General features: G+C 41.8%; 1 protein-coding gene across 2 annotated transcripts in view; it reads left to right on the top strand.

Moving 5' to 3' along the window:
• The first annotated feature begins 93 nt into the window (after positions 1-93).
• The window catches only part of UBE2R2 (ubiquitin conjugating enzyme E2 R2), a 52,081-nt gene continuing 25,283 nt past the window's right edge, over positions 94-26,891 (top strand). The window contains exon 1 of one of the 2 annotated variants that reach the window (XM_042028732.1): positions 94-422. In XM_042028732.1, coding sequence (XP_041884666.1) covers positions 246-422 — 177 coding nt within the window. In that variant the 5' untranslated portion in view covers positions 94-245. Of the gene's footprint in view, positions 423-15,075; positions 15,145-26,891 lie in introns of those variants that run through there. The other variant, XM_042028733.1, reaches the window with a different exon arrangement.

Genomic DNA, 26,891 nt, shown 5'->3' with positions numbered 1-26,891 from the left:
CCGCCGGGGCCGCGCGGTCGCTGCCGGTGCGGCCCGGGGGGGGGGCGTGGCTAACGGAGCGGCGGGGGCGTGGCCGGCGCGGCGCGCTGAGGTCAGCGCGAGCGGCGCCGTCACAAAAGGAAGTGGCGGCGGCGGGCCCGTCAGCGCGGGGAGGGGCGGGGGCGGCACCGGCACCACCGGCACCGGGACCACCGGGAGCGGCACCGGGAGCGAGGGGGCGGCCGCGGCGGGGGCCGCGCCGCGCCATGGCCCAGCAGCAGATGAGCAGCTCGCAGAAGGCGCTGATGCTGGAGCTGAAGTCGCTGCAGGAGGAACCGGTCGAGGGCTTCCGCATCACCCTGGTCGACGAGTCCGACCTCTACAACTGGGAGGTGGCGATCTTCGGGCCCCCCAACACGCTTTACGAGGGCGGGTACTTCAAGGTACGGGCCTTTCCCCCGCGCCACGGGCCGCGGTGTGGGGCTGGGCCGGGCCCGGGCCTGCGGGAGGGGGCACGGGCACGGCCTGGGCAGAGGGAGGGGGGCCGTGCCACAGCCCGCTGCGCTGTTAATCTTCATTTTTAGCCCCAAAGAACCTCCTGTAGAACCTCGGGGCAGGGCGAGAGTTTTCCCGTTCCACCCCAAGTTGCCCCCTGTCTGCTCTGTGTGTGTTTCAGAGAATTGTTACGGTTGGAAGGGACTTCTGGAGATCATCTAGTCCCGTATTTCCATATCCTTTCAGTACCTGAAGGAACTTACAGGAAAGATGGGTCAAGATTATTTACAAGAGCATTTAGGGACGAAACAAGGGGGAATGGGTTCAAACTGAAAGAGAGTAGGTTTAGTTTAGATATTAGAACGAAATTGTTCATTGTGAGGGTGGTGAGGCACTGGAACAGGTTGTCCAGAGAAGCTGTAGATGTGCCATCCCTGGAAGTGTTCAAGGCCAAGTTGGATGGGGCTGTGAGTACCTTGGGTTAGTGGAAGGTGTCCCTGTCCATGACAGGAGGGTTGGAACTAGATCATCTTTAAGGTTCCTTCCAACCCAAACATTCAATGATTCTGTGATATTTATTTCAAAGTGAGGGGCTTCCCAGCCATCCAGTGATAGCTGCACCCATTGATGGCTAATTCAGGGTAATGGCAGTGTTTTCATCAGAACTCCATGGGCTTCAGGGCTGTTTGGCACAACTGTTTTTCTACCCCTGTGTTCTTCCTCTCCAAACTTTCAGAAGGCAGCCTTCAAAGGGCTCTGGTAACATATAATGGGTGAAGGTAGATTCAATTCCTCTCTCAGCCTTCCTGTTAATACAAAAAAACTTTTGTGGTTGCTATTTCCACTCTTGTGAGTACAGCAAATAAGAAATCTGTCACAGCCATCCCAGAAAAGAACTGAAAGGAGTGTACTTAAATTATCAAAACAACTGGAGAAGGAGGAAGAGTTGCACTTCTTTCTTAAAATGGGCAATTGGAAAATCTTGATGCCTGCAGAAGATGTGTTGCATTAGGCACACTCCTCTGCGCTTGATATCTGCTTGATCTCTGGCAAGATATTGTCTCCATGAGCTTGCTTCTTCCAGCAGTTAACTGTTGTAGTTGTGGCTCCTGCATCTCCTATTTCATGCCCTTTGGCTTCTCTCAAACTGAAAAAAAATGTGGGTGATGTCTTTGCTTGACTAACATGCACCTTTGGTGCCTCTTGGCCTCTACAGGTCAAGGTTTAAGAGCTTTGTTCCACAAAACCAAAATAACCTGTAGCTTGGGGAATGATGGATTTGAGTCATGTTTGGTTTGGCCTCATTGTTTGGAAGGAAAGGAAGGCTTTGGCATAAGGCTTGCCTTTTGTAATGAGCTGGCTGGCTTACTCATGTAGTGTGATAGGTGTATTCTTAGACTCACCTCCATTATTACTTATTCAGGAAGTCGCTTGAGTCTTTGGCTGGTAACAGTGTCATCTTTACATCCCCGAATGGTCTGGTGACCTCTTCCTGCACTTATATTACTTATCCATTTTTTTTCAAAGAAATCATGACTGAAGGAAATAGTTTTGTTTGGTTGGGGAGCTCTCTGGACTGCGTATTTGCAGTTGTTCCTGGAAAGAAGCTGAAGCTGCCTGAGAAATAATTTGGTGATGTGTGTTAACAAGTGCGGATTTAAGCAAGGCTCCTAGTTGCCTTACCTCAGCATTATGATTGTGCTGTCTTTTTGGGTATTTGATGTCTTTGAACTGGTGTGCTAGTTGTTTTGAGAGTGGGAAGATGAGGTCTCATGATGCTTCCACCCCTCCCCAGCAGTGGGATTCCCTTCAAGTGCCGTGGCTGAAATCTCTCGTGTGTTGTTTCTGTCTCCTCTTTCCTCCATGAGGAGCCCTGCATGGCGGATTTTTATAGTGTCTGATCTTTGGTTATGCATTTTGAATTCTGAGACACTGAAAAAGTGGTCTTAGGCCCTCATTCTGTCCCAAGGGAGGAGTCCTGTGAGAAGTGATATTCTTGGCTCTCTTTGTCTTAGGTCTTCACATGTGTTAGGCTCTGCTTATGGAATCGTTCAGAGATAAGAATAATACCCTAACTTTATTTGATGGGTTACTTCTGCAATATATTAATAGTACATGCTGCTCTGAGCTAGTGCTCACCTTGCATGTGTTTCATCTTCCAGATTTGTTAACTTGATGAAATACTTAGTTTCATCTTGTTTTGTGTTTTCAGTTTACTAAGGTTAGGAAAGCAGGATTAGAAAGATGCAGTTACAGCATGTAACTTTTTTCAACTTTGTGGGAGTTTGGGAATTGTGTTCCACCTGAAGTGTAGTTTAAGGGCAGGAACTAGAGAAGTACACAGGCTTCTAGTTAAGCTAGAGCATAAATATTTTGAGGAAAACTTGTGGTTAAGGTGACCTTAATAAAGGGGATGGTTGATTGGGAATACAAATGCTTGATCGTGTTTCAGGAGCTCTTGGAGCTGGTCACATCAACTTTTGGCACCTTGTTTATTCTCTGAGAAACACAACCTTTCTCTCTGGGTTGTTGAACTAGCTGAATAAACTGAAATGAGGGAAGTGCTCTCTCTGCACCTCCTTGACAGAAGCTACTGCTGTCTAAAGTTGGTTCAACATTTCAGCAGATTCTGGTTTCAGTTGCAAGTCCTGTAACTCTAACATCTGATAAATTGAAGCAGAGAACAAGTCCCCTTGAATGTTTGTTTAAATGGTAGGTTGTCAACATGCTGGCTATAATAAAGTCAGGGGCTTCTTAAAATTCAAGGTCAGTATCTAAGCATATTTTATCAGCTGATATAGCATGCTCAGATCTGCTGCAGTGCTTCATGGTTTAGGACTGCCAGCTAGATGGAAAGGGCAGCAGCCTCCAGGAACAACAACTACATGAAGATCAGCTTGTATCAGCAAGGGATCATCCAGCAGCCCCTTCCACCTCATCCGTGTGATCAGCTGAAGGTGGATGTCTGAAGTGCAAGTTACATCAACCTTTGTCTTACCTGGTGATTGTATTCCCAGTCATGCTGAATAGCTTTGTAATGTTTTGAGCAACCTTCTAAATTCCTGACTGCCATCCTCAAGGAAGGAGTTGAGCTATTCCATGCACTGGTTACCTCTCATTCCTTGCTGGCAAGGCAAAAATAGTTCAGGGGTAGTGATGTTAAGTCCTTCAGAGAGGTTGCGATAAGAGCAAATGTCTGTCCTTCAGCTGCTGTCAGTAAGAAATTGCCAGTTTGACTCAAGTCCTAGCAGAATCAGTTGTGTTGGGCCACAGGTATTGGACTGCACTAGGTGAACTTGGCTTTTGGTCCCAGACTCACTCACAGAGTGTAAGGGTGAAATGTGGATAGACATTTTATGTCTTAGATGTTGCTTACATCTGATTCAGTTGCTGAGTTTTTTGAGTGACAAAGGGAAGATTTTTCTCAGAATGAAATGCTTTTGTGTCCAGGTCACAGATAGTGACAATTGCTTCTTTCTTATCTCAGCTGTGAAGGACATGGTGTGATAGGATGGGTCTTTAGGTCAGGTTCCATTGGGCTATGTAGTAGTTCTGAATTGCTCTGGAAATGATGGAAATGTGTTTTTCTGGTTTTGCAGGCAGTGCCTGAGCAGCAGAGAACCAGAATGTGCCATAATCTGCAGAACTAAGTGTGAGCAGTTCATCAATGCCACCTTTATTGCCATAGTCATCTTCTGTTCATCTGAGAGGGTCCTTTGCTACATTGCAGGAGAACTTCTTCATTTTTAATTTTGACAGCTGATACATAAATGGGCACCACCAGAACAAAGGTTATTATGATGTTAGCTGGTGTTGATATGTTCTAGTTGGGATAGATCTTGATGGCTGAGGGCTGTGCATGGTGAAATCTTTACCATCTCAGGTGACCATTCATCTCTGTCTTGAAATCCAGTGTCTTTTTTTAATGCTTGAGCCTTCAGAGCCTGGAGGTTGATGAACCTCTGCCCAATGCTTTGATCAAGCAGTGGATAATTACAGGACTATTAGAAAGTGTTACCTGATGGCTTGCTTGAGGTCCTGAATGTTTGGTGCACTTGTACCTTAGCAACACAGCTTTTAGTTATTTTTGAAAAAGAGAGACATTCTAATTTTTTAGTTGAATGGTATTCTTGTGCTGAGAGCCAGGGTTTCAGGGAAGGTACAATTGAGAAATTATACAAATAGAAACTTCATTAGCACTGCTCAGAAGCGTGGTTTGACCAAGTACACTGTGTCAAGAAGCATGTTTAATGTAGACCAAAAGTCAATATTCTAAACTCCTTCAGAGGTGATTCAGGCTGGGTAGATTAAAATGGATATACCTAGCATGAAAGGAAACAAGAAAAATTAACTGCATTGTTAGAGTTACTATTTCATGGTTCTTAAGGCAGTTTATTTCATAAGGTACTTTTCCTACTTGAAGGAACAAGCCTTGACACATCAGTTGGAAGGCGAAAAAACCACCGAGCGTTATGATTAGTTTTATCAAGTAATTTGGGGGCTAAATATTTGTCAAGGCATTGTTATCCTTGTTTTTTGTAATTCATTGGCCCTATGCTGTGTAGAGTTCTGATTGTTGTATCTCAGCTTCTTCCAGGTGATTTGATTTCAAAGTAACTTGCAAAATGTGTTAATATTTCAGAGCAGAAAATAGATAGAGAGTTTTCCAATAACTGATGGCAACAATGAACACCATGTTTAAAAGTTTGGTATTGTAGTCTACTTCTCATAAATCTTAAGCAAATAGAAGTTTTCTAAGCACTTAGAATTATATAACTGGTAGGACATTTAATTCCACAAAAATATCCTTAATGCCAGGATGAAAATGTGAGGTACTCTCAGCCCAAAAACTGCCTTCCATGGGCCTCTGCTTTGCAAGGTCCTATGGAGTTTCTCTCTGTGGTATTTGATCTATTTTTGTTGCCTTTATCATTGATGCTAATAAGCAGTGGTTTAGTACAGCAAAGGGACACGGAATTGTAGGTGAGTAGAGCCCTGCTTGCTCCGGGCTTGTGGAGCTTCTGTTCAGTCTCAAAAGCCAAGGAGCCTCCAAGCTGTTAGAAGGCCAGGAGGCAAAAGACTTCTTCCAATGTCGATTCATGGATCGAAAGCACAGATACAATCCCAGACTTTCAGGCCTGGGGAATACCTGATGGTTCCTCACTCTGCAGTTGCATACAGTTTTTTGGATGGCTGTGCCTCTGGGCTGCAGAGTCTACTCACCCATGCTGTAGCCTGTTCTGTGCATCAGTGTATCCTCAGGAGGAAATGGGATAAGTTGTGGTGGTAGCCAGCTCCCAATCCTTTCCCTAGGGCTCCTCTGATCTAGGTAGGATTAGGTGTTTGCTGAGAAGTACAGATAGTGATTTCCAGTTCTGATACTGCCTGAACATAGGAGATGATGTGCAGTCAGGTCCTGTTGTACAGCAAGAGGAGAGCTGTAGGACAGCCCAACTCTTTTGTCCCATTAGAATTAAACAGAAGGCTTTCCATATCGGTAAATTGTTCATTTGCCTAATATTTGTACAGTGGTCCTTGTGATGCCTTGAGAGGCCTCCTAGAAACAGAGACTAGACAGGAGTAAGGGAATAAAAGTAGGTATTTATTTGAAAGGCCTTCAAAGGTACCCCCTGGGGAGCCAGAGGCTATTGCCAAGATGAACCCCAAGATGGACCCCAGGTCACAAGTCCTTCACCCTTTTATAGGTTTGGTTCATTTGCATAGCAGGGTTAATTCTCCAGTTAAAGCTTCAGTTTTCCCTTCAGCTTGCCCCCCTTAGCGGCTCTTTGGTTTATACGTTTGGCCTGGGACAGTCTTGGTGTCCTTGGAAAGCAGGGCTGGAGAGGCTTTGTTATGTCTACCTAGCATGAGAGAGCAGAAATTAACAGGCTACAAAAAACTTCAGAGACACACACCAAGCAGTACAGAATTTGAAAAATATAAAAGTTAAAACCTAAGGCATCACTTGGATAAGGTGAAATACAACTTGAGTTTTAGGTTTTATTCTTAGGCAAGAACTGTGAATGAGCTGTGCCTCTTGAAACTTCTTGTCTGTCTGTTCAAGAGATAGTAACTAAAAACGTGTAGCTTTATATGTAGTACATATTATAGAAATTAACAGAAGGTTTTGACTCTGTAGTGTTAGAAGAGTGGGGTTTTTTTTTAATTTTTGGGAGGGGGGGGTTTGTGTGTAAATCCTTTAGATCTAGTATTGCAGTGATGTTATGCCGGTGTCTGAGTGTTTTACACATCTAACTTTTCAAAAGCTCAAACTTATTTTTACCTACTGTTTCTGAAGTCACTCTTATGCTGCCTCACTATTTTACAGGGTAATATATTCACACAGGGTACCTTCTCTTTAATAGCACTTTAGGTGTACTACACAATGCTTATTTTGCATCTGGAGGGTAGGGAATGCCAGAAAAAAACGCTTGTAGAACCTTAACTCTGATCTTTGATGTGCAATTTTGTTGTGTGGTTTATGGCATGTTCATCAGGTATTCAGGATAATGAATAGTATGGGCTAAATGGTGGAGGTTTTATGTTGAACTTAAATGTAGCTGTGTTAAAGTGGGAAATACTGCAGTTACACATTGCAGTGTGGAAGGATTAGAGGTGATGTGACTCATAAACACAGCTGCTCCTATAATTTGAGCTGCACATGATCAGATGTGTACATACACACATGCATGTACACAAAACTAGACAGCTATTTCCAGAATGCTGCTTCGTTTTTAAAGCCTTAGTGTTTTTATCCAGCATTATGAGTTAGGGGAATTGCAGTTAATCTTGCTAAGCTTTTGTGGTAGTGACTTGCTGGGAATGTCCCACCTCACCCAGCCAGTTTGATAGTAATAACTTTGGCATTGTGTATCCACCATTGAAGCCAAGAGTAACTAAATTGATTGATTGATTGCCTATCGTCACAGTTGCTGAAATATTTAAAATGCATTTGCCCAAAGTGGCTTACAAAGAGAAGAAAAATGAGAGCTACTAAATCAGGGTGTATTTAGGATATTTTGGAATCTTGCTTGTCTTGAAGAAATGTGACCTCAAGACTTCCTGGATGTTTGTTTTAAATTGAAGCTTCTACCTGGAGAACAACAAGAACATAAAGGGGCTGAATGTTGAATGGGCGACACTTCGAGGCATCATAGTGTTTGTGGTTTAGAAAGAGAAGGCTGCCTGGCAGGCAGGCTGCATCTTACTCTTTAAAGTTTCAATACTAAAAGCTTGACATATGTTCTTTTTGGACTGCTTTGTTGTCTTAAAGTTGTACAATTAATTTCGATATTCAGGTAAATAGCTTTTGTTTGAGAAACCCAAGTTGATAGCAGTAAAGGATGTTTGCGGTAGCTCCATGACTCTTCCCTGAGTTATGTATCCTAGTTAAGTTTTTAAAACATATGTTTTAATGTTCATTGTAGCAAAATACTTGAAGAGATTAAGGTGTAAAACCCTCTGCCACAGTATTGAAACAGTTCAAGGACCAGTGTTTAATCAGTTGTGTCATTTTGGTCAATTTTTTTGAGTGATAGATACTTGTCCATTGTGCAAAAATTCTTTAGTTTTAAATTAATCTTCAGACATCTCTGTAGCTAGAAACTTTTTGCTGTCAGACCTAGGTAAAAGCTGAAATAATATTCTTTTTTGCAGTACCCTCTTTGGCGTTGTCAAAACAAAAGCCATGCAGTGGAGTAGCTTTGACTTACAATACATTCTGTGAATACACATTTGTTCTTGCATAAAGTCTGCTTGTATAAGCCCCTTATTCATGGTTGTAAACCACACTGGTGTGCAAGTGTTTGCTTATCTTGGCTAGAATAACTATCTGTAAAAGCACTCACCTTTATTAAAAGAATGGGCTTCTTATAATGCATTGAAGAAAACTGAATTTCATCTCTGTGTTCCCAGTTACTTCTCTGCAGAAGAGTAACTGTACCCACACTTAGTAGCTGAATACCTTTCAGCAGTGCATTTAGCAGTATAACTTGAGAGGCTGTACTTTTTAAGTATCTTTTCTGTACTTTTTAAGTATCTTGTAGCTATTATCTAAATCCCTTCTAATTTGTCATTCATGTGGTAACAAAATGCCCCTACCCAGATGCTTCAGATGAAGGTGCATGGCACTTTTTCTTAAGGGGGAAGGAACAAGCCTGGTCTGTTCTTAATGATATTGCCACTTCAGTGGCATTTCTGCCTAACCTCATTTTTTCATTGCTTTGTCCATGTTACTCAAAATGCTAAGCAAGAAAGATGTTGAGAGACAACTCTTGTTGAAAACTTACTGTTCAAGTTCAGTGGATGATGGTAATGTTTCTTCTCTTGTATAATTCTCTGAGTGTCAAGTGGCTGTTTCTTTCTTGAGTCAACCACAGCCATGTTTAAACAATTCTCTACAGAAGACCTGTTGTTATTCTTTTTTTTTTTTTTTTTTGAAAGCACTTCTAAACAAAACTAGGCATTTTATATTGCTGTATGCTCTTGTATGATCTCCACTGGAGCATATAAAAATGAAAATTTTGAGACCATCATATGGAATTATTTCCATTTCTCAGTCTCTGCCAGAAGCCTGAAAGCTTATGTCCTTCAAAATTTGACTAACATACTTTCTGTGAAATTTAACTGATTTTTTTTTTTTTTTTCCCTGCTGGTTGCAGTCTTTGATTTGTGTGGATGAAGTTGGGATGGCTTTGGCCTGAGATACAGTGGCAGTGGCACTACTGAGGAAAGCTAGGAAGGTAGGGTAGATTTGATTGAGGCTATAGACATTTGTGGCTTTTGAATTTTGAAACTGGCTGTACTATTGAATATTTTTTGGTACTGAAGATGGTTTTGACCCTCAGAGGTTTATGGACAGACTCATCAGGGGCTAAAAACCAGTCTCAGCAGAGTAACTGTGATATGTCATTCTGGAGATCTATTTTAAATTACAGTAATAGCTAAGTACATTGTATTGTACCCATATCATCCATGACTATGCTCCATTTAGAAAGAGATCAGAGTTGTACCTCTAAGGAGGGATGGGATAAGAAATCTGCTAGTCTTGGCCACCTTCTTAGTGTTATGAAATAAACCTGGGTTCTGTTGCTGTTAGAACTGATACTCCAATTTCACGGATTTAAAGCAACCTGCTTAATGTTCAGCTTGGATAAATCACTGTTAATTTTCACCCAACTTGCAGGCTTATCCCACACCTAGTTGGGAAAGTTGCTCACTTTTGTTCACATCTCTAACGTAAGTGATATACTTATGCTTGGGCTCTTCAACCAGGGACTGTATTTTGCCTACAAAACCAGCTAAGTAACCTGCTGGCAGTCAACAAGAGCTGTGAGAAGCCATGGTGGGATGGCTGCTATAGGTATGTGGTACCTTCCACAGCCAGGGAGTTTCCTGCTGGCAGTCATGGATGTATTGCTGAATGGTGGATCAAGGCAGATTGGGGTAAGGACCATGAGTAACTATTACAGCTGGTGGTGGGCCTGGTTTGAAATATGCTTGTTGCAGTAATCCCCGCTGCAACAAGTAACCATCCCAAAGCACAACATTGCCCTTTCCTGTGCCTCGTGGGGGTGCAGTGAAATGTCAAATGGGCATGTCTTCAGCACATGCACCACACTTGGGATCTCACCTGCTGTCCAAGCAGCTAATGCCACATCCCGTGAGATCAGCTCTGTGTGTGCAATGGCAGAGGCATGGAGGAAGGCTCTGGTATGCTTGGCCACAAAAGACCTGTCATCATCATGCCACCAGGCCTCTTCATTTGTCTTGGCATCTCTTGGAATCCAAGCCCACCTCAGGCATCTCCCTCTTCCTTCAACTCTCATCCTAAACTAGAATAGCTGTACTTGAGTCATGACTGCAGGCTCACATGAGGTCAACATATGTGACCTTCTTGGTGCTCCTAGTGTCTCAGCCTTGTTTCGTTTCATCTTCTCCCTGCAGCTGTTGACCTTGCTGAGCATGGGGATGACTTTCACCTCCTTAGAAACATAGAATTGTTAATGTTGGAAAAGACCGCTAAGATTGAGTGCAACCACCAACCCAGCACCCACCACCGTGTTCGCCACTAAACCATGTCCGCAAGTGCCGCCTCCATACTTTTTTTCCAAGAGAAGAACATCTACCTACATCTACCTACATCTACCCTGTACTTCCAAGATGGCTAGTGTCTGCTTTTAAAACAAAAATGATGCTAGGGAGAGCCTGTAAGTTATACTACAGCAAAGCTAGGAAAGCTCTGGCTGGAGGTTAGTGGACAGAAATAAACTCTTCAGGTGTTGGCATCTGCATCAGTTCTGTTGTATCTTTAACTCTTGCATGGTCCAATTTATTTGGGATTGTGTAGCTTTTTCTCCAGATTGCATTAGTTCATAGCTGGGGTTATAAGTAAGTCTTGGAGTTTCTTCTTTCCTTTTCTTGCAAAATACAGAGCAGTGACTTCTCTGTTCTAGAAAGAATGTTTCACAGAATCAATTAGGTTGGAAAAGACCTCTGAGATAAAGTCCAACCTGTGACCAAACACCGCTGTGTCAACCAGACCATGGCACTGAGTGCCACATACAGTCTTTCCTAAAACAGCTTCAGGGACAGTGACTCCACCACCTCCCTGGGCAGTCCTTTTCAATGTCTAATCACCATTTCTGTGAAGAAATTCTTCCTAATGTTCAACCTAAACCTGCTCTGGTGCAGCTTAAGATGGTGTCCTCTTGTCCTGTCACTGGTTGTCTGGGAGAAGAGCCTGACCCTCACCTGGCTACACCCTCCTGTCAGGCAGTTGTAGAGAGCGATAAGGTCACTCCAAGCCTCCTTTTCTTGACGCTAAATACCTCCAGCTCCCTCAGTCATTCCTCGTAGGACTTCCCCTCTAGATTCTTCACGAGCTTCACTGACCTTCTGTGAACCTGCTCCAGCACCTCAATCTCCTTCCTGAATTAAGGGGCCCAGAACTGGACACGGCACTCAAGGTGTGGCCTCACCAGTGCCAAGTACAGGGGGAACAAACTCTGTGTAAGTAGTGGGTTTTGTATGGTTGTCATCTAAACTCTGTTAGATCTCCTTCTAGTAAAAAGAAAATGTACTATGAAGGAGGTGTTTTATGGAAGAGGAACATAATGATGGTACTGGAGTTTCCCTGTTTTTAGAAGGGACTTCAGTTTTGTTAGATTGCTTTTGTGTGATGCATAATTTGTACAACTGCAGTAATGCAGAAAAACTGAGGGTAACGAAATTTGGGCTGAGCCTAAAACCCACTTTTAACACTAGGTTGGTGCATTGAATTTGATTCTTAATTTGCAGATCAGTTACTATACAATGTCAACTTGAAATAAGAGGGTTATGGGAAATCAACTTCTTGCAAGAAAAGTTTGTGTGTTTTTATGGCCAACCAAACATTACCTTCTGCTAGGTAGCAGCCAGCAAGCCTTCTTTGGTACGTGTTTATCTGAGCCTTATTTGGTAAAACTATTAAATATTGCTGTGTCACATTTGCTCTGAATGCAAATCACTACAATCTGATGTTAGACTGGGTGAAAGAGATGCACAGTCCAGAATCTGTCATCTGTTAGGCCCTTTGTGTGGGTGAAGCACGGCACTTGTCCAGAATAGTCTACGAATGCTACATAAACGGGATGAGAGAGCCACTGTAATGCTTTGTTCATCATCTGTAGTGGCTGTAAGAGGTGCTCACGTGAAGGACACTGGGCTGGCATTGAAGGAGCCCTGTAGACACATGGGGCATTTTACAAAATATTCTTTGTCTTGTCTTGTCAAAATGTTCTTTGACAAGAGTAAGAGTAATTCAGTGAATAGCAATTAAGCCTTCTATCTGGTTCATAGTCATTATTCTGGATAAATTAACACTTTTATGTAAAATATGTATATCTTATAATAGCATAATTGACTAAATCTGTAGGTAGAAAGTGTTCTGCTTTTCATAAATAACTCATGGGAAAACTTTCTTCCAAAACAAATTTGACATGTATGTTTACAGTATTCAATTAAGTACAGTATTTAATTTTGGAATAGCTGAAGAAATTAAGTGAATAGGTTTCAGGGTGCTTAAGCACAAAAGTAAAGAGTTTTTTTCAATAAGAACTTCTGCTTATTCACAGTTTTTAAAAATAAAAGCCTGAGCAGTTTCTTGAAGCGCCCTAGCACAGAGCCTGATGTAGTGACAAGTCAACTCCTCTGCACAGACTTTGTCCGTGAGGCAGCTGCGGCAATTCTCTAGGAGCAAAAAATAAAGCTGGGGTTGTGTAACTTAACCTGGGGGAGGAGGGGGACATTCCTGGTGCTGAAGAGAAAGCCATCAAGTGAGGGCCTGGATATGTAGGCTTGTGAGACGTATGCTATGCAGGCTTCACAAATAAATCTCAGAGTGTATTGTGGAGAATCTGGGTGAACCTCTCACTGGAGGAGGCAAAGTTATCCCTTGTCTTGCCTCATCGTTTGAAGTGTCAGAGGGACCTGCACTGAGTTCGAAGCCACCCTGCTTTTTTACTTCCAACCTCTGGGATTTCTTTCTTGTACTGTATTAATTGCTCCAGCCTCTTGTGCACTTCCATTACAGCCACCCCAGGTCTTCTCTCCTGTGCTTTAAAGGGTAGGTTCAAAATAAAACCTCTCAGCATAGAGAAACCAGCATGTAGGATTTGATGTGAAGTGTGGAAGTGTGAAAGGGCTTGGAGCTCCGCAGCACAGCCAAGGAAGCAGCCTGGTGTGGCATGTCATGGAGCTGGCACATTCGCAGGGCAAGATTTGGTTCCAGTCAGTTAAGACGAGGTTTGAAATCTATTACTGACATGCTTCTGAGTTCTGTTGTGCTTGTCACCCCAAGTGCAATTACCCAGGCTATGTCACAACACTGAGCTTAAAACACATGGGCAGAAAGCCAATTTCTGCGCTTAGCAAGCACTTTAAATAGAAAACTACAGCTGACCTGCAGGTACCTTTCCTTTTACAAGGAAAGCTGGCGTTTCTAACTACTTTAATTATAAATGCATTGATAAATGCTGTTGTATAATATTTATTCACTAAAATAATGTTTATTCACAGCTTAATGTGATTGCTATGTACAGTTTGAGTTTCAGACAGAATATAAAGCCTTTACCTTCTCTAACTTTGTTAACCTTGTGTAAATAGGTACAGCAAAAGGAATACTTAGGGCATTTTCCAATGATACTGTGGCAACCATGGCAAATCACCAAGATCCACACTAATAAAGCATTGAGATAATTTTGTAGTGTTTAAGTATGTCTGTCGTGCCACAGTGGCACATTTGACCTGTCTCAAGCACAGCAGTGAGGTCTGTTGGCGATAGCATGATACTTAACACTGGTTGTGAACTGACCCAGCTTAGAGTTGGTTTTGCAGCCCATGCTTAATCCCATGTTGCCATGGTTCAGCCACCACCTGTATCCGTGATAATTGATGCAAAGCTGGTACAGTTGCAGCTGTAAATCTGAGTCACAGCAGTGAGGGCCATGTGGACAGAAACTTGGGAAGCTGCTCTGATGTGGCTTCAGGTGCTGATGGTACAAAGATGCTGGTAGCTTTGTTGGTGTTAAAACTTAACCAGACCTGACTTAGTAGCTTCTGTTGGCTTATCCCATATTTTGTAAAATGTAAATTCTGATCAAAGCTCATGTTGTGATTGAAGTTGTGAAGCCTTCTTGTTTGTGTCTAAGGTAGATGGATTGGGGGAAGAAGAGTGCTACAGGATCTTGGTGCCATACTTTTACTATTGAGAAATTCCTGGAAATTGTATTATATCATCCTAGGACTTGGCTGCTTGCAGAGCTTAGCTGAATTTGCCCTTGGTTTCATGGCTGTCACGGCTGGAAAATTTACCAGTTTAAGCCTCACTTAGTTAAAACATCCATATAGTTATGGGGATTATCTACTTACTGATTGCTTTATGGAGGTTCTATGACCTTCCTTAGAAAAGATATGTGTGGGTGTGCATTTCAAGGCCTAGATGAGTTTAAGAAATCTTCTATGACTTTGTTTCTCTTGGTAACAAAATCAAAGGAGACTTCAGTTTCTGAGTTACTGAAAGTGACAGCATAGGTGTGCATAAACTTGGTTTGGATGTTTACCTCTGTGATTACCTCAGTGCCTTGGAATTTAAGCTATCAGACTTTTTACAGCTTTACAGGAGGCCTCACTGCTGAGAGTATAATTAGAAAAAAGTTCCTATGTCAGGAACTTGAGATTCTTAGGACAGAAGATCTGAAAGGCTACTAAAAGTTAAAAAAAAACCACAAAAGCCAGATTTCAAAAATCACTAGTTTTGGCAACTGATTTTCTAGAAGTTATGGTGAATGGAAGGGAAGCCCAAGATAGATGAGCTGAGGTGCTGGTGTTGATGAAGTGGTTGTCTTGGCAACTGCAGTCACTTACATATCCTGAGGAAAATAGCAAGCAAATGTTAAGATTGAGTAATGGCAACTGGTTGACAGAAGAACCAGGAGCAATGAGCAGCTCGAGGCTTACACAGGGAGTTGATCTGACTACAGCACCAAGTTGCTGTTTTCAGCCGTGGGATTCTTGAGTGTTGTAACCCCAATGGTTCTTCTCTTGTAATGACAATGTGCCTGGCTGCCTACTTGCTGCATGAGGCCAGATCTCTGGGGAGACACCTTCCAGGGTATATTTGTTCCCAAAAAGGTGAGTGATGCATGTGATGTGAATTCAGGTTCTACGGGAGTGCTTTATTTTGCAGCCCTGCTGTTCAGTGTAGTCATACAAATACTGTAGCAAGATCCCAGTGCAAAATAAACCCTCCCTGCAAGCAGGTACTAGTATGAGGGTTGCATTCCATGTCAGAGATAAACTGCTGGCGCTGCAACTGTCGGGGATTGCTCTAGGTCCCTGTAGTGCTTTCCATGGTGAGAAATTGAGCCATGTTGCCGTGTGTTTTGCTAATTGTGATTGCGCATGTTGATTTGTGGTTCTGTAGGTAAAAACTGGTAAGTTTTAATCTTTTGCTTCCCGCATGAAGCACTTAATTCTCTTCCACTTCAGTACAAAAAGCACAGCCCAGAGAAAGCCCAACTGAGTAAAACGAGTGGAATTTGAGCCAGTTTTTTCCTGCTGCCACAAGCGTATTTGTAACTGCCAACTATGACAGGTATTTCTACAGGCACTGAATCTTAAGCAGAACACCAGGTGCTCAGAGAAGTTGAAGAAGACTAGGTGTACTCTTTCTGCCTTTCATCTAATACTTGGTTTCTGAGCTTCTCTTTGTGTAGTAACTTGTGAAAAGTCATAGTTGAAAGCTTCATTCAAATGGAAGTGAAAAACTCGTAAGCTACTTCTTGCTGCAAAGGCCAGCAAATGGTGAAAACTGCTGGTAGGATTAATTTCCTATCACCTTTATTCCCTTCTTTTTTCTAGGAAAAGTCCTACCCTGCAGATACAGGAACAGTTACTCTATCAGTTTGGTTTTGGTTTTTTTTACCTGCATGTTTAAAAGCTACTTGGCTCTGCTGGTAGTAGCCAGGGTACTAGGCGGACTTGATGTTTCTGTGATACAGATCCAGCTTGGTGCTCTGGTTATTTAATTTAGTCATTCGACCATCTATTTCTGCTTAGCCACGTTTTTCAACACAGTCAAAGTCTCTGCTAACTTTGTGTAATAGTAATATAAGCCTGTGCTACAGTTAATAGTTGATTTACTTCTGAAGCTTTGCCTAATTAGAGGAATGTTTTCCTTGGCCAGTGATACCAGCTTCGGCAGTACTGAAATGTTAGAAATTGCAGTCCCTGGTGTAATGCAGATACTGATGGTAGGTGTTTTATTTGTGGGTAGCTTTTGCTGAAGGAGCAATGGCAAAAATACCTGTTTAGGCTTTTCCTCCTTCCTGGCTTATAAGTTTTTAACCTGTATTACATCTCCCTCTGACCCTTCAAGGTTTTTTTACACTGAAAGTGCTTATCTGATACAGGACTTCTTAACGTATCTGTGACTTCATCTGACACCAATCAACAGATTAAGGTTTACAAATCACTTCTGAAAGTAGAGTGATATGTTTTCCAAGTAGTTCCTATCATTGCAAAGAATATTTAATTAAAAAGTGAGGGAGTATGAGATGAAACCTGGATCACTTCATGTAATCACTTCGAATTCTGTGCTTATAGTGGTCTGCTCTGCTGTTATGAACTGCTGTATTTATCCTTCTATTTTCACTAGTTTAACAGCTAAAAGTTCCAAATAGGCCTGGTACAGTCAAACCCACCCTTTTGTCAAAACGAAGCTTGATATAGGAAGTTTCATAAACTAGGCACTACTACTACATGGAGTAGTCTGAGTTTCCTGAAGAGAGCATATGGTAGCTGGCACTTCAGTGGAGATGACTTGGTAATTTTAGATCCTTTGTCTGAATCTCTCTGCCATTTCATGGGGCTAATGACAAATTAAGCTTTTTGTAGATGCAAGGAAAGCAGGTTGCTAAAAATATTTGCGTTTTGTACATCTTCAATTATTTTATCAGACTTGGACTAGAACAATATATTGGAGTCCAAGGTATAAGGTCAAAGTGGTTAAACTCTTCTAAAATGAATAGTCCTGCCACTGGAGCAAAGCTTCTTGTGAGCAGAGACCTTGATTCTCTCATCCCCTTTACAATAGGACAAGGCAAGCCTCTTAGGACACTTCTGGATTTTTTTTTTTTTTTTTTTAGCTTTAGGTGGTAGCTGTTCACTGAAATCAGCAGAGAATTGCTCACTTAGGTGTTTCAGGGTGATAGTAGTCTGGGTGTTTTGTTGTGATGATCTGACTTTGAGGGTGTCACATCAACTTCTGTGACTTCAGTGTCTCAATTCTAGTTGAATGTGTTGCAGGCATTTGTGAATGTGAATCAGCAAAAGTTTGGCTTGAGTTGCTTTTATTCCAAGATAAATGTAATATGCAGTTGTATAAGCTAACTAGAGCAGCCTGAACCTGAGATAGTAAAATCTAGTTTGATTTTGGTTTTTGTAATCTGATCCTTAGTGCAATTTACCTGTCAGTTGCTAGAACAGTGGGCATGGTTTCTGGTGCTCTGCACTAAGCAAAACAATCAGAAAGAAAAATGTTTCTATGATACAGTGGCTGACTTATACCACAAGGTGTGGTATTCCTTTAATCCTTTTATAAACTTTTTTATCCTATGTAATTGTGGATGTTCTTATTACCCATACAATGCCTAATTCCTTTTGAACTCTGCTAAACTGTGGGCCTTAATGTTGCTTAGCAATAATTAGCAAAACACAGGTGGTTTGTGTATTAACTCTAGATCAAACCTTCAGAATTTTGTTTGTGCTGACCTGTTATGCTTTTATGTTGGTAAGACTTCCACTGCTGAATGGTGAATGGGAACTTATCCAGATGGATGCTCAAATCAGCCTCACTGCCAGCCCTTAGCTTGGATCTTCTCTTAATTTTGTCTTTAAAGCTCTTGCATTGTGTTCCCACTTGACATGCCAGGCTTTTAAGAATGCTGGATAGCCTCCTTCCCTAACTATGGAATATGCTATAGGAAGCGTCACTTTCACAAAGTAGACAAAGCGTCTGTGTCCCTTTTTATGGAAACTTGAGATGCATTGCTGGATCTCATTCTGCTCTTTGCGGTTTAACCGTGCTGCTCTTACAGGAGCTTACAGATTATTATAAAGGATAAAGGAGTAGTGGTAGTTGGTGTTCAGATGTTTTAGATGTCTGATCTGGAGGTTGCATTACTTTGTTAGGATACTGGAGAGCCCTTCATTTTGTGATTTTGATTCCACATTCTTCCTTTCTCAGATGTTTGTTCTAGGCAAGTTTGGTTGTTCAAGGTCAAAGTTCCACTTAAAGTTAAGGAATAATACAGGATTATTAAATGATCCCTGCTATGCTTTTGTAGCAGTGTTTTTATCTCATGCATCTTGCCTTGTAACTATCACCATTTTAGAGCAATCTGTGTTAAGTAGGGTAAAGAACTAAAATTGTGCAGAGGTGCCTGAAATGTCAACAACTTCAGTATGGAAAGGTGGCATTGAGGGCCACCCCACTTATTTTACATGCCCAGCTTTGGAGGGCTTGGAGAGGTTCAGCCGTCTCTTGTCTGGGGACAACTGTGTCCTCCTCAGGGAATGGCTCCTCCAAGAAATTTAATATGTGGCTCTCAGCCAAAAGTATTGGAGATGTATTTAGTTCCCACTACAGCTTTAAGGGACTAATGGGACTAATGGCACTTAAACCCGTATCCTGGGGTTTTTTTGAGGTAATGTAGTTATAAGGCTGTGAGTTTATATTGAGGAATTCTTCCTTTCCCTTGTTGAAACTTCTACCTCCTGGGGTCTTGGCTGCGTAGTGGGGTAGAGCCAAAACCCAGCCAGCAGTGAAGGAACTTGCATCTGTACCTTAAGGTGCTCAGCTGGGAGGAGGCATTGCTCCTGTTTATCACCTCACATACCAGCGTGAAATGTTACTGATCCTGACAGTTTTTTCCAGGCTCTGTGCTCTGAGCTGTCAGTCTCCTTTTGTTTTCTGGCTTGTGCTTTTGCGTTCCTGTCTGGACAGTGGCCTGATGCCAAGGGGAAAGCTGAAGAGAGCTGTGCTTAATGCCCTTTAGGGTAGGGCATCCCCGCAGAAGGTGGAGGATGCAAAGTGCCTTTGGGCCAAATGCCCCAGTGCCAGCTGGTTGAACAAGGTGTCCCAGTTTAGAGGATTTTTTTTTTTTTAAGGAAAATAGGACAATCATCTGAATGAAATGTGTGGTACAAGTGGTCACGTACAGAATTTCAGGCTCTGAGTCAGCCTTGTACACACATACCTACTTGTAACCTTGAGTTCAGTATTAAATTCCCAGAGCTCAGTGTTCAGGGCATGTTCAGGGCATTTTGTTTCTTGTCACTTTTGTTGGGCAGGTCAGCAAGCAGTACTGAGAAGAAACATAAGGAGAATGCTGGGTCTGGAACCTGGAGTTTTCAAGGGTGGGTCCCTAGTCTGCACTGACTCCTGAGATGCATTTCACAAGTACGAGGCTTGTCATGCTCACCCATGCAATGCTTATGGCGTTACTCCTGGTCTAGCAGGGTCCAGAAAGTTGAAAGATAAGCTACTTTTAGGTAGCTATTAATTACTCTGTTCTGGAGAGTGCAGGATCTTTTCCTCTTTAAACTTTTGTTCTTGTATTTTTGGAGGACACATCTGTAATAGGGGTTGAGAAGGTAGCCTCAAACGGTTTCTGTCCCATGCTCTGTGCCTAGTAATGTCTTTGTGGCAGAAAATCTTTCAGTGCAACAGGGAGATGACTTAAAAGCCCATCCTTATAAACACTTTGTCATTGGCTAACTTTTTTACATTTTTTTTTTCTGGTGGAATTTTCTCATTAGTTTGCTGTAGTCAGTTGTCTCTTGGATGAAGCTGTGATTTTAGAGACAACATTTCACACTGGAAGCAATTTCAATGTCCTATGATAACATGTACAAGAATGTTAGATCAGTCAGTGTTTAATTTGCAAATTAAAAATCTTGCTGTTGTGGCTTTTTGTGTTAAGCTACTGGACTGTAAGGATAATGAACTAGTGATGCAGACTTCCATGATCATTAATCTGATATTGCAATAGCTGTGTTTAAAGCTAACTGCTCACAGTGAAAAAGCAAACGAGCTACGTGTTACCTTAGATATAATTAGATACGGTCCCTGGTACGTTTATTTTGGAGATTGGAGCAGAAGCATAAACCCCCCTACAATACAGGCTGCAATGCCCAGCACAGAAGTGGCTGTACAGGGAATGCGAATTCTGCAGCACACACTGCTTAGTGCACAGTGTAGGTTACTGTGCCCTGTATTTGCTGAGAATTTTTTTTTTCATGCTGATGGCAGAATCACAGCGTTTTCATCCTGGTGGCTGCAGTAGTTATGGCCCTATGAGAAATATGAGATCTGGTGTCCGTAGACTTAGTACCCTGAAAAGGTGGGCAGCATTGCAGCAAACATGAAGGAAGTTGTGCATATGTCATTGCTAGGATACTCATGAGGTCACTTCCCCGGCATCCAACTTCTCAGTTTTTCCTCTGAGGAAGATCAGGGCTCTTTAACCTGAATTGCTGTCCCACTTGCTGTTAATACAGACTATAGACAGCCACAGTGTTCAACCTCTGTGTCTCTACAGGCTTTCTATTTTGAAAAGATGACATAACTTCACTGAGCAGCACTAAACAATAGTTAATTATGTAGATGTCTTCCAGAATTTGTTTTGAAACACTTTGAAGCTATAAAATATACTGGATCTGCAGCAAAGCTGCCAGTATATTTGCACTTAGCACAAGGGCCATTTAGCCAGCAGGAGAAAGTACTTTGTCCTGCAAAGTCTTAATTGACTCAAAGGTTTTTGATTGGTTATCTTTGGTGTGGTGTTGGTTTTTGTTCTTTTTTTTTTTAAAGTCATCTTTGTAGGTAGTGGTCTGGTGTTAGTTTTAGCATCTGAGTCTTCTTTTTCTGCTTTCATACATCAATACGTGCTTTGAATGCTGCCTGGTTGGGAAGAGGCTAACCGAAAATATTGCAGAGTAACTTGAGCAGCAAACAGGATGCTACTCAAATGAGGTTAACTTCTGTATAATGAGAGTGAGGGAGGATATTTTGAAAGTTGTCTCTTTTTGCAGGAGGCAGTCAGTGCTGTTGGCGTATTTTATGGGTAAGATGTGTTACGGCTTGTGTAACATCCACTATGATGAGGCTGTGACTTGCTGGGGGCTCTTGAACCTGCAAAGTTAATCCAGCCCACAAATACAATAAGTGGTTTGTGGCTACTAATGAGCTGCAGAAACGATGGTTACTGTAGAGGTCGTTGTATGCAAATATAAGTAAATTAGAGCCCTCTTGAAAGCCTGGCGTACTCTGAAGAGTGGTGACGTGATTTTTGCTGTAACTGGGCTCTGTAAGAGTTGGCTTCTGGTGAGCGCTTGCTTCTTCCACTCTTCCAAAAAGCCAAACATGTTAATGACATGCTCCATGGAGGTACATGTGCTGCTGAGGCTGTAATTCTAAAATGTGCGTTGTAAATCAGATGATCATGAAGTCTGGCCAAAAATTGTTGGCTTGGCTGTCTTTATCACTAAACAAGCAAGCAGGTCACTAATTTAACTTGCTTAGATTATTTTTCCCTGCTGCCATTCCCCCACCCTACACCTGCCAAGATAATACTGAGTGTTAGAATGGGAAGGAAAACCCTGACTATGTTTTGTCTTCCCAAAGTAGAAAAGTACTGATATTCAGATTATCAGCAGAGTATTAATACCTAAAGCCACAACTGACAGTACACAGAACTGCCCCATGGGTCTTCTAGGACAGGCAACACAGGCATTTGTGGAGGATTTCAGTAGTAGCCAATGGCTCCTGGTTGAGATTTTTTTCTGTGCATGCAATACCACACTTGCTGAAAGATTCAACTTGCTGGTTGGTCTAGCATTGTAGCGACTGAACTGTTGACATTTAACTCTATAAATAGAGGTCTAAAGGATGATTTCTTCCAAAATAAACCTTTTAAATTAAAAACGAGGGACTTTCTGGCTCATTTGTTACCTGGCTGCACAGTAGTGCCAGGAGGGGTGGGAGGAGGAACCTCTGTTGTGACTTGCACCAGTTTGTTCTTCTCTTCTTGCGTAGGGCTAGTTTGGATGCTAAGTTATTTTTAAGCAGTAATACTGAGGATTTATCAGACCCATAGCTGAGCATAAGATAGGAAAGAACAGTTTATACACTTCGGATTTTGTGGTGTTCAAATGCCAGTGGCAATGCTGCCCACACTGTCATCATTCATCTGGTTCTTAATAGTCTATTTGACATATTAATTCCAATTGCTGCTTTTGTCATGATTTGACAACACATTGACTGTGGTGCTTGTTTGGGACCCTGAGCTGTCCAGCTCAGTGTGTAACTGGTAACATGCTCTTACAGTACCTGTTAGACCTCACTTGTTTAAAATGCTGTAAATCTAAACAAGCTCTGGCAGTGTTTTGGCATTGAGCTCCTAGTGCATTGCTGTTTCCCTCAGCAGCTGCTGTGCTGCAGCTGCTTGTGCACAGGCACAGCTGTGCTCATGAGCATTGTCATAGCTGCTACTCCGAATGTCTGCAGCGGTGCAGAGAAAGCATGGAAGTAGTGAGCAGAGATACTGAGAAGATACCTGATGTTGTTCAAACACAGCTGGGGAAGGGAGGGCATCTTCACTAGTGGGGAAAAAACTAAACACAGTCTCAGGTTTTTAGATAATTTGAATTAAGTTCCATAGAAGTTTATGAGGTGGCAGAGTGGATACTTTCTACCATGCACAACTGTAACAATAAAGTTTACAAGGATCCCACTTGCTCTTTGCAGTACCTTCTTGGAACTGAAATCTCCAAGAAGTCCAAGCTGCATCTTTAACAACTTCTACAGCTAATTTTCACCTGTGCTCAACATCTAGTACCCCTTGAGCTTTCTCAGTGCTTTAATGAGTTCACTGTAACATTTTCTGTTCTAAAGTGCCTCCTCACTGTTGACAGGCTCTTCATGCTCATCTCCAGGTGTTAGAAAGGTACATTATTTGTCAGTAGAACAGCCTTATTAAGGTTTAGGGCTTGACATGTTTCAATTATCTCAGACCTAGAGGGAGATTAATAAAGCTTGGGAAGCAGGATGTATCACTGATAGTGGGCACAAAGAATGCAGGAGTTAACCAGCCACAAGGACATTTGGCAGAACTCCCAAGATCAGAAAAAACTAATAAAGTCAACAACTGAGATTTCTGGCAAGTAGAATTCTGAAAAATAAGAAAAGTAATTCTCGCAAGGGAAGATTAGGACCACCAACTCATGGACTACTGGCCCAAGAAACCCACTGACTCAAAAGAAGAGAATTGCTTATTAGTTGGTGTGTTCTGAGAAGTGAGGGAATCATTTAACTAATAGAAGATAAAATGGTAACTAATGAGGAAACTATGTAACTTGTAGCCAATGAACATTAACGCCTTTGTTTGCTAAAACATAGAAATACTGAAAGGTTTTGATAGTTGTTGTGCTGGCTTTGCCAGCAGCCCCCATTTCTGTGCAGAACTGCAAATACATCGAATCTGTGTGGGGATTGGCCTCTTGCATAGTGGGTGAAAGAACCCATTTTGGGACAATGCTACAGCACAGTGAAGCTGACTGCGTGGAAAATGAGCTTGAAAGATTATCCAGATCTGGCCTTGGCACTAATATGAGTTTACTTCCGAACAGTTGATATTTGAATCAGACTGTCATATTGTCATTTATTGTCCTTTCCAATACTGATTTATGCACTAGATCACAATTGCTTCTGTCTGCTCAGTCTACTGTTTTGCCCTTGATACTGCCTGGTAGATTTTAATAAAATACTTAAGGCAGCTGAACTTGCCGTGTGTATTTTGATGGGGAGGAAAAGAACAACAAAAGAAAGGCTTTAAATATGGTTTGGCCATTCACTGTAAATTAATACAGGCATTTGTGCATACAGTTAGTAGCAAATGCAGATGAGATGCTGAATGTAGAGTGGCAGCCTCTCTGCCTGAGAGAGACACCCGAGGCTCACCTGGGGTCTCTGCAGTGTTTTGACTAAGAATGTCAGAGTACTTACTACTCCTGATCTTTCATGTTAGCAGGAAGATAGTTCTCAGTTAACCTTGTATATCTTAATTTTCCTACAGCCTTTTTTTATTTAGCATTAAGACAGTTTGATAAGTACCAGTGGAACTGTGTAGCACGTAAAGAAATAATATTGGGATAAATATGTCTTTCTGAATGCATCCTCTGAGAGGAATCCAGGAGTCTAAATGCTGACTTCTGGAGTGTGGGTAGTCAGTTTGGTGTCTTTTCTGAATCTTTCCTGTACAGACAGCTAAGTGCTTCAGGGCTGTGAAGTGACAGACTAAAATGGCACAGATAGTACCTAAAATAAATTAGGATTTTTGATTATTCTAGGTGATTTAGACCAAGTTAATGATCTAATAGGTCAGTTGCTGAAGACTAATAGCTGTCAAGACATTGAAACTATAATATACTACCAAGAAGAAAATAATTAAATTACCATGTAGAAAATATTCAATCTGATGCTTTTTGTTTACATTTTGGGAACAGGGTAAATGTGTCAATCAAATTAAGGAAGTTCTCTTGAGTTGGATGACCAAGGGGTGGCAAGGTGCTTCCAAGGAAGGGAAATGAATGATCATGTCACTTGTGTTACAATGATATCACTTGCTCCTGTACTTCATTGTGGTACTTTGTGTGCAGGTGAGGTGGGTTTTCTACTGATGTCTCTGCAAATCTCGTGTGATAAGTAGGGTCTGATGACCTAGTAAAAACATTTCTGCAATGGGAGTGTCCTGGCTCCCCAGACGTACCCATGCTTCTGCGTGTGCAGTTCATGCTCCAGATTCTATAGAGGAACTGCTGCTCTGCCATACAGACACTGCTTAGCAGTTGTGAAAATGCTGGTTATTAGAGTGGGATTGCAGACATTTTTGCCATAGTACACGACTTGAACCAAACAGCTGCAGCTGGTTTCCTGGGATACTAGAGCAGAAGCCATGAACAGATTAGATGTTGTTCCCCTTTTGCTCTTGGACTCATTGACTGGCTTGTCAGTGTTGTCTAATCAACTTACATTGCAGGTTTGTTTGAAGTGTACCATATTTGGAACGGATTAGCAAAATCAATATGATGTAATTTATTTTGCAGCACATGAAGCCAAAGGCTGGTGATAGTCAAAGGCAAGGGTCTTTATCATTCCCTCTGCTTTCTGTGGTAGGTACCATCATCTACTTGTGTAGCTCTCAAGTATCCTGCTAGGAAGGTTAAGGATTCTTGGTAATGCTGCATGTTAATGCCAATGCCTGTCTTAAAATGAGATAGGGAATAACTTGTCAAGCCTTCTGATTTTTTTTTTTTTTTTTAATACCTAGATGAGTTGCATGATTTCTTACTTTTTAACTGATGCTGAAAGGTGGCAAGCTCTGACCTGAGCACTTCAAATATCAAAAAGTCCCTTGAAAAGCAATCCTTTTCAGAGCTTCTCTTTTGACATAGTGAATACCGAACAGTAACCTTCAGAACAAAACTTGTATAGTTTCTGTAACAGGAATTTTTAGGAAATCTCTTGCCATTTGTGGTGGTAATTCGTTGGGGTGGAGAGGACAACTTCAAAGCATAGCATGCTAATTTGAAACCCCATTGGGTGTCTTGAATTGCAGGCTCTTCGAGAGACAGATCCTTACCCTACTGATAAGCCTGGTTTGGTTTGAACACATATATTTAATGTCGGTGATGTTGATAATGGACTGAAGTTAATACACTTTAAAGTCCTTCAGCAGCATTGTGGCTGAGAAGAGACTGATCATCAAGAAATATGTAGCTGAAGGTACCCTGTTTAGGAGAGGGAAATCCTTATTGACAAATTTTTTTCACTTCCTCTGTTTCTAAATTGGACTTGAAACGAAAACATAAATAAATGATGTCGTAAATACTATATGTGAGTTCTGCTACTTCCTGGGATAGTAGTGGCTTTGATTTCCCCTCCTGAATTCACATGACAGTGGTAAATGTGCTGTCTCCTTCTCCAGCAGGTTTCAGAAAGCAACAACTTGTGCTGACCTAATTGATGCCAAAGGTGATAATTAAGTTTCTAAAAAACTCTGAAGATAGTCCTATTAGAGTAGGTATTCATGACTGTTCTGGTAAGTGGGTGCAAAGTGGGAGTTAAAAGGGGTTCTCTCATCATTGTGTGATTGCTTAGTATTGCTGTGCAGGGAAGGAGAGTTCTGCTGCTACTGCAGTGTCTTTGTAGTAAGGAGATGTTCATATTGATATATAAGCATTGCTTCTGGATTTGTTCAGGTGCACTGAAGTGTTTTGTAAGAAAAAAAACCCCAGGGGGTTGGTTTTGTTATTGTACTCCAAGAAATATGCCTGTTCATTATAGCAGTGTGGGGATTTAAATTAAAATTAACAAATTCAATATTGTGATACTTGTGTGAACATTAAAATGGACACTAGTGATGTTCCTTGTCCATGGGTTTGGTGCATAGGAAAGAATGCTGCCATGTCATGGAACCACTTTGTACTTTAAAGTCTGACAGTTACTGAGTTTCAGGTGTTTTCCATTATAAAAAGCAGGCTTGTTGGACTCAAGTTTTTGAGTAGCATGGTGTAATCCTCTGCTTCCAATGGGACAGTTAAAAGTCCAAGTAGTTTTGGACATCTGCAGGATATTCTATGTTGCACCAAGTCCATCAATATTTGCTCTAGAACAGTATAAAGCTGAGCAGGCAAGTGTGGTGTTAAAGGTCAGATGTGTAGAGATCTTTAGAGACAGTTGTGCTGGTTGGTTGAGCTGTTTGTGTGCCTGATGCACACAATGTGTGATGGCATGGCTGAGGTCTGTCTTGGGAGTG

The sequence above is a fragment of the Corvus kubaryi genome, unplaced genomic scaffold (genome assembly GCF_017639235.1).
Source record: "Corvus kubaryi isolate FWS band 111438036 unplaced genomic scaffold, C.kubaryi_AGA036_p1.0 37308, whole genome shotgun sequence".
NCBI classification, from domain to species: Eukaryota; Metazoa; Chordata; class Aves; order Passeriformes; family Corvidae; genus Corvus; species Corvus kubaryi.
This window is presented reverse-complemented; position numbering and strand designations above follow the sequence as displayed.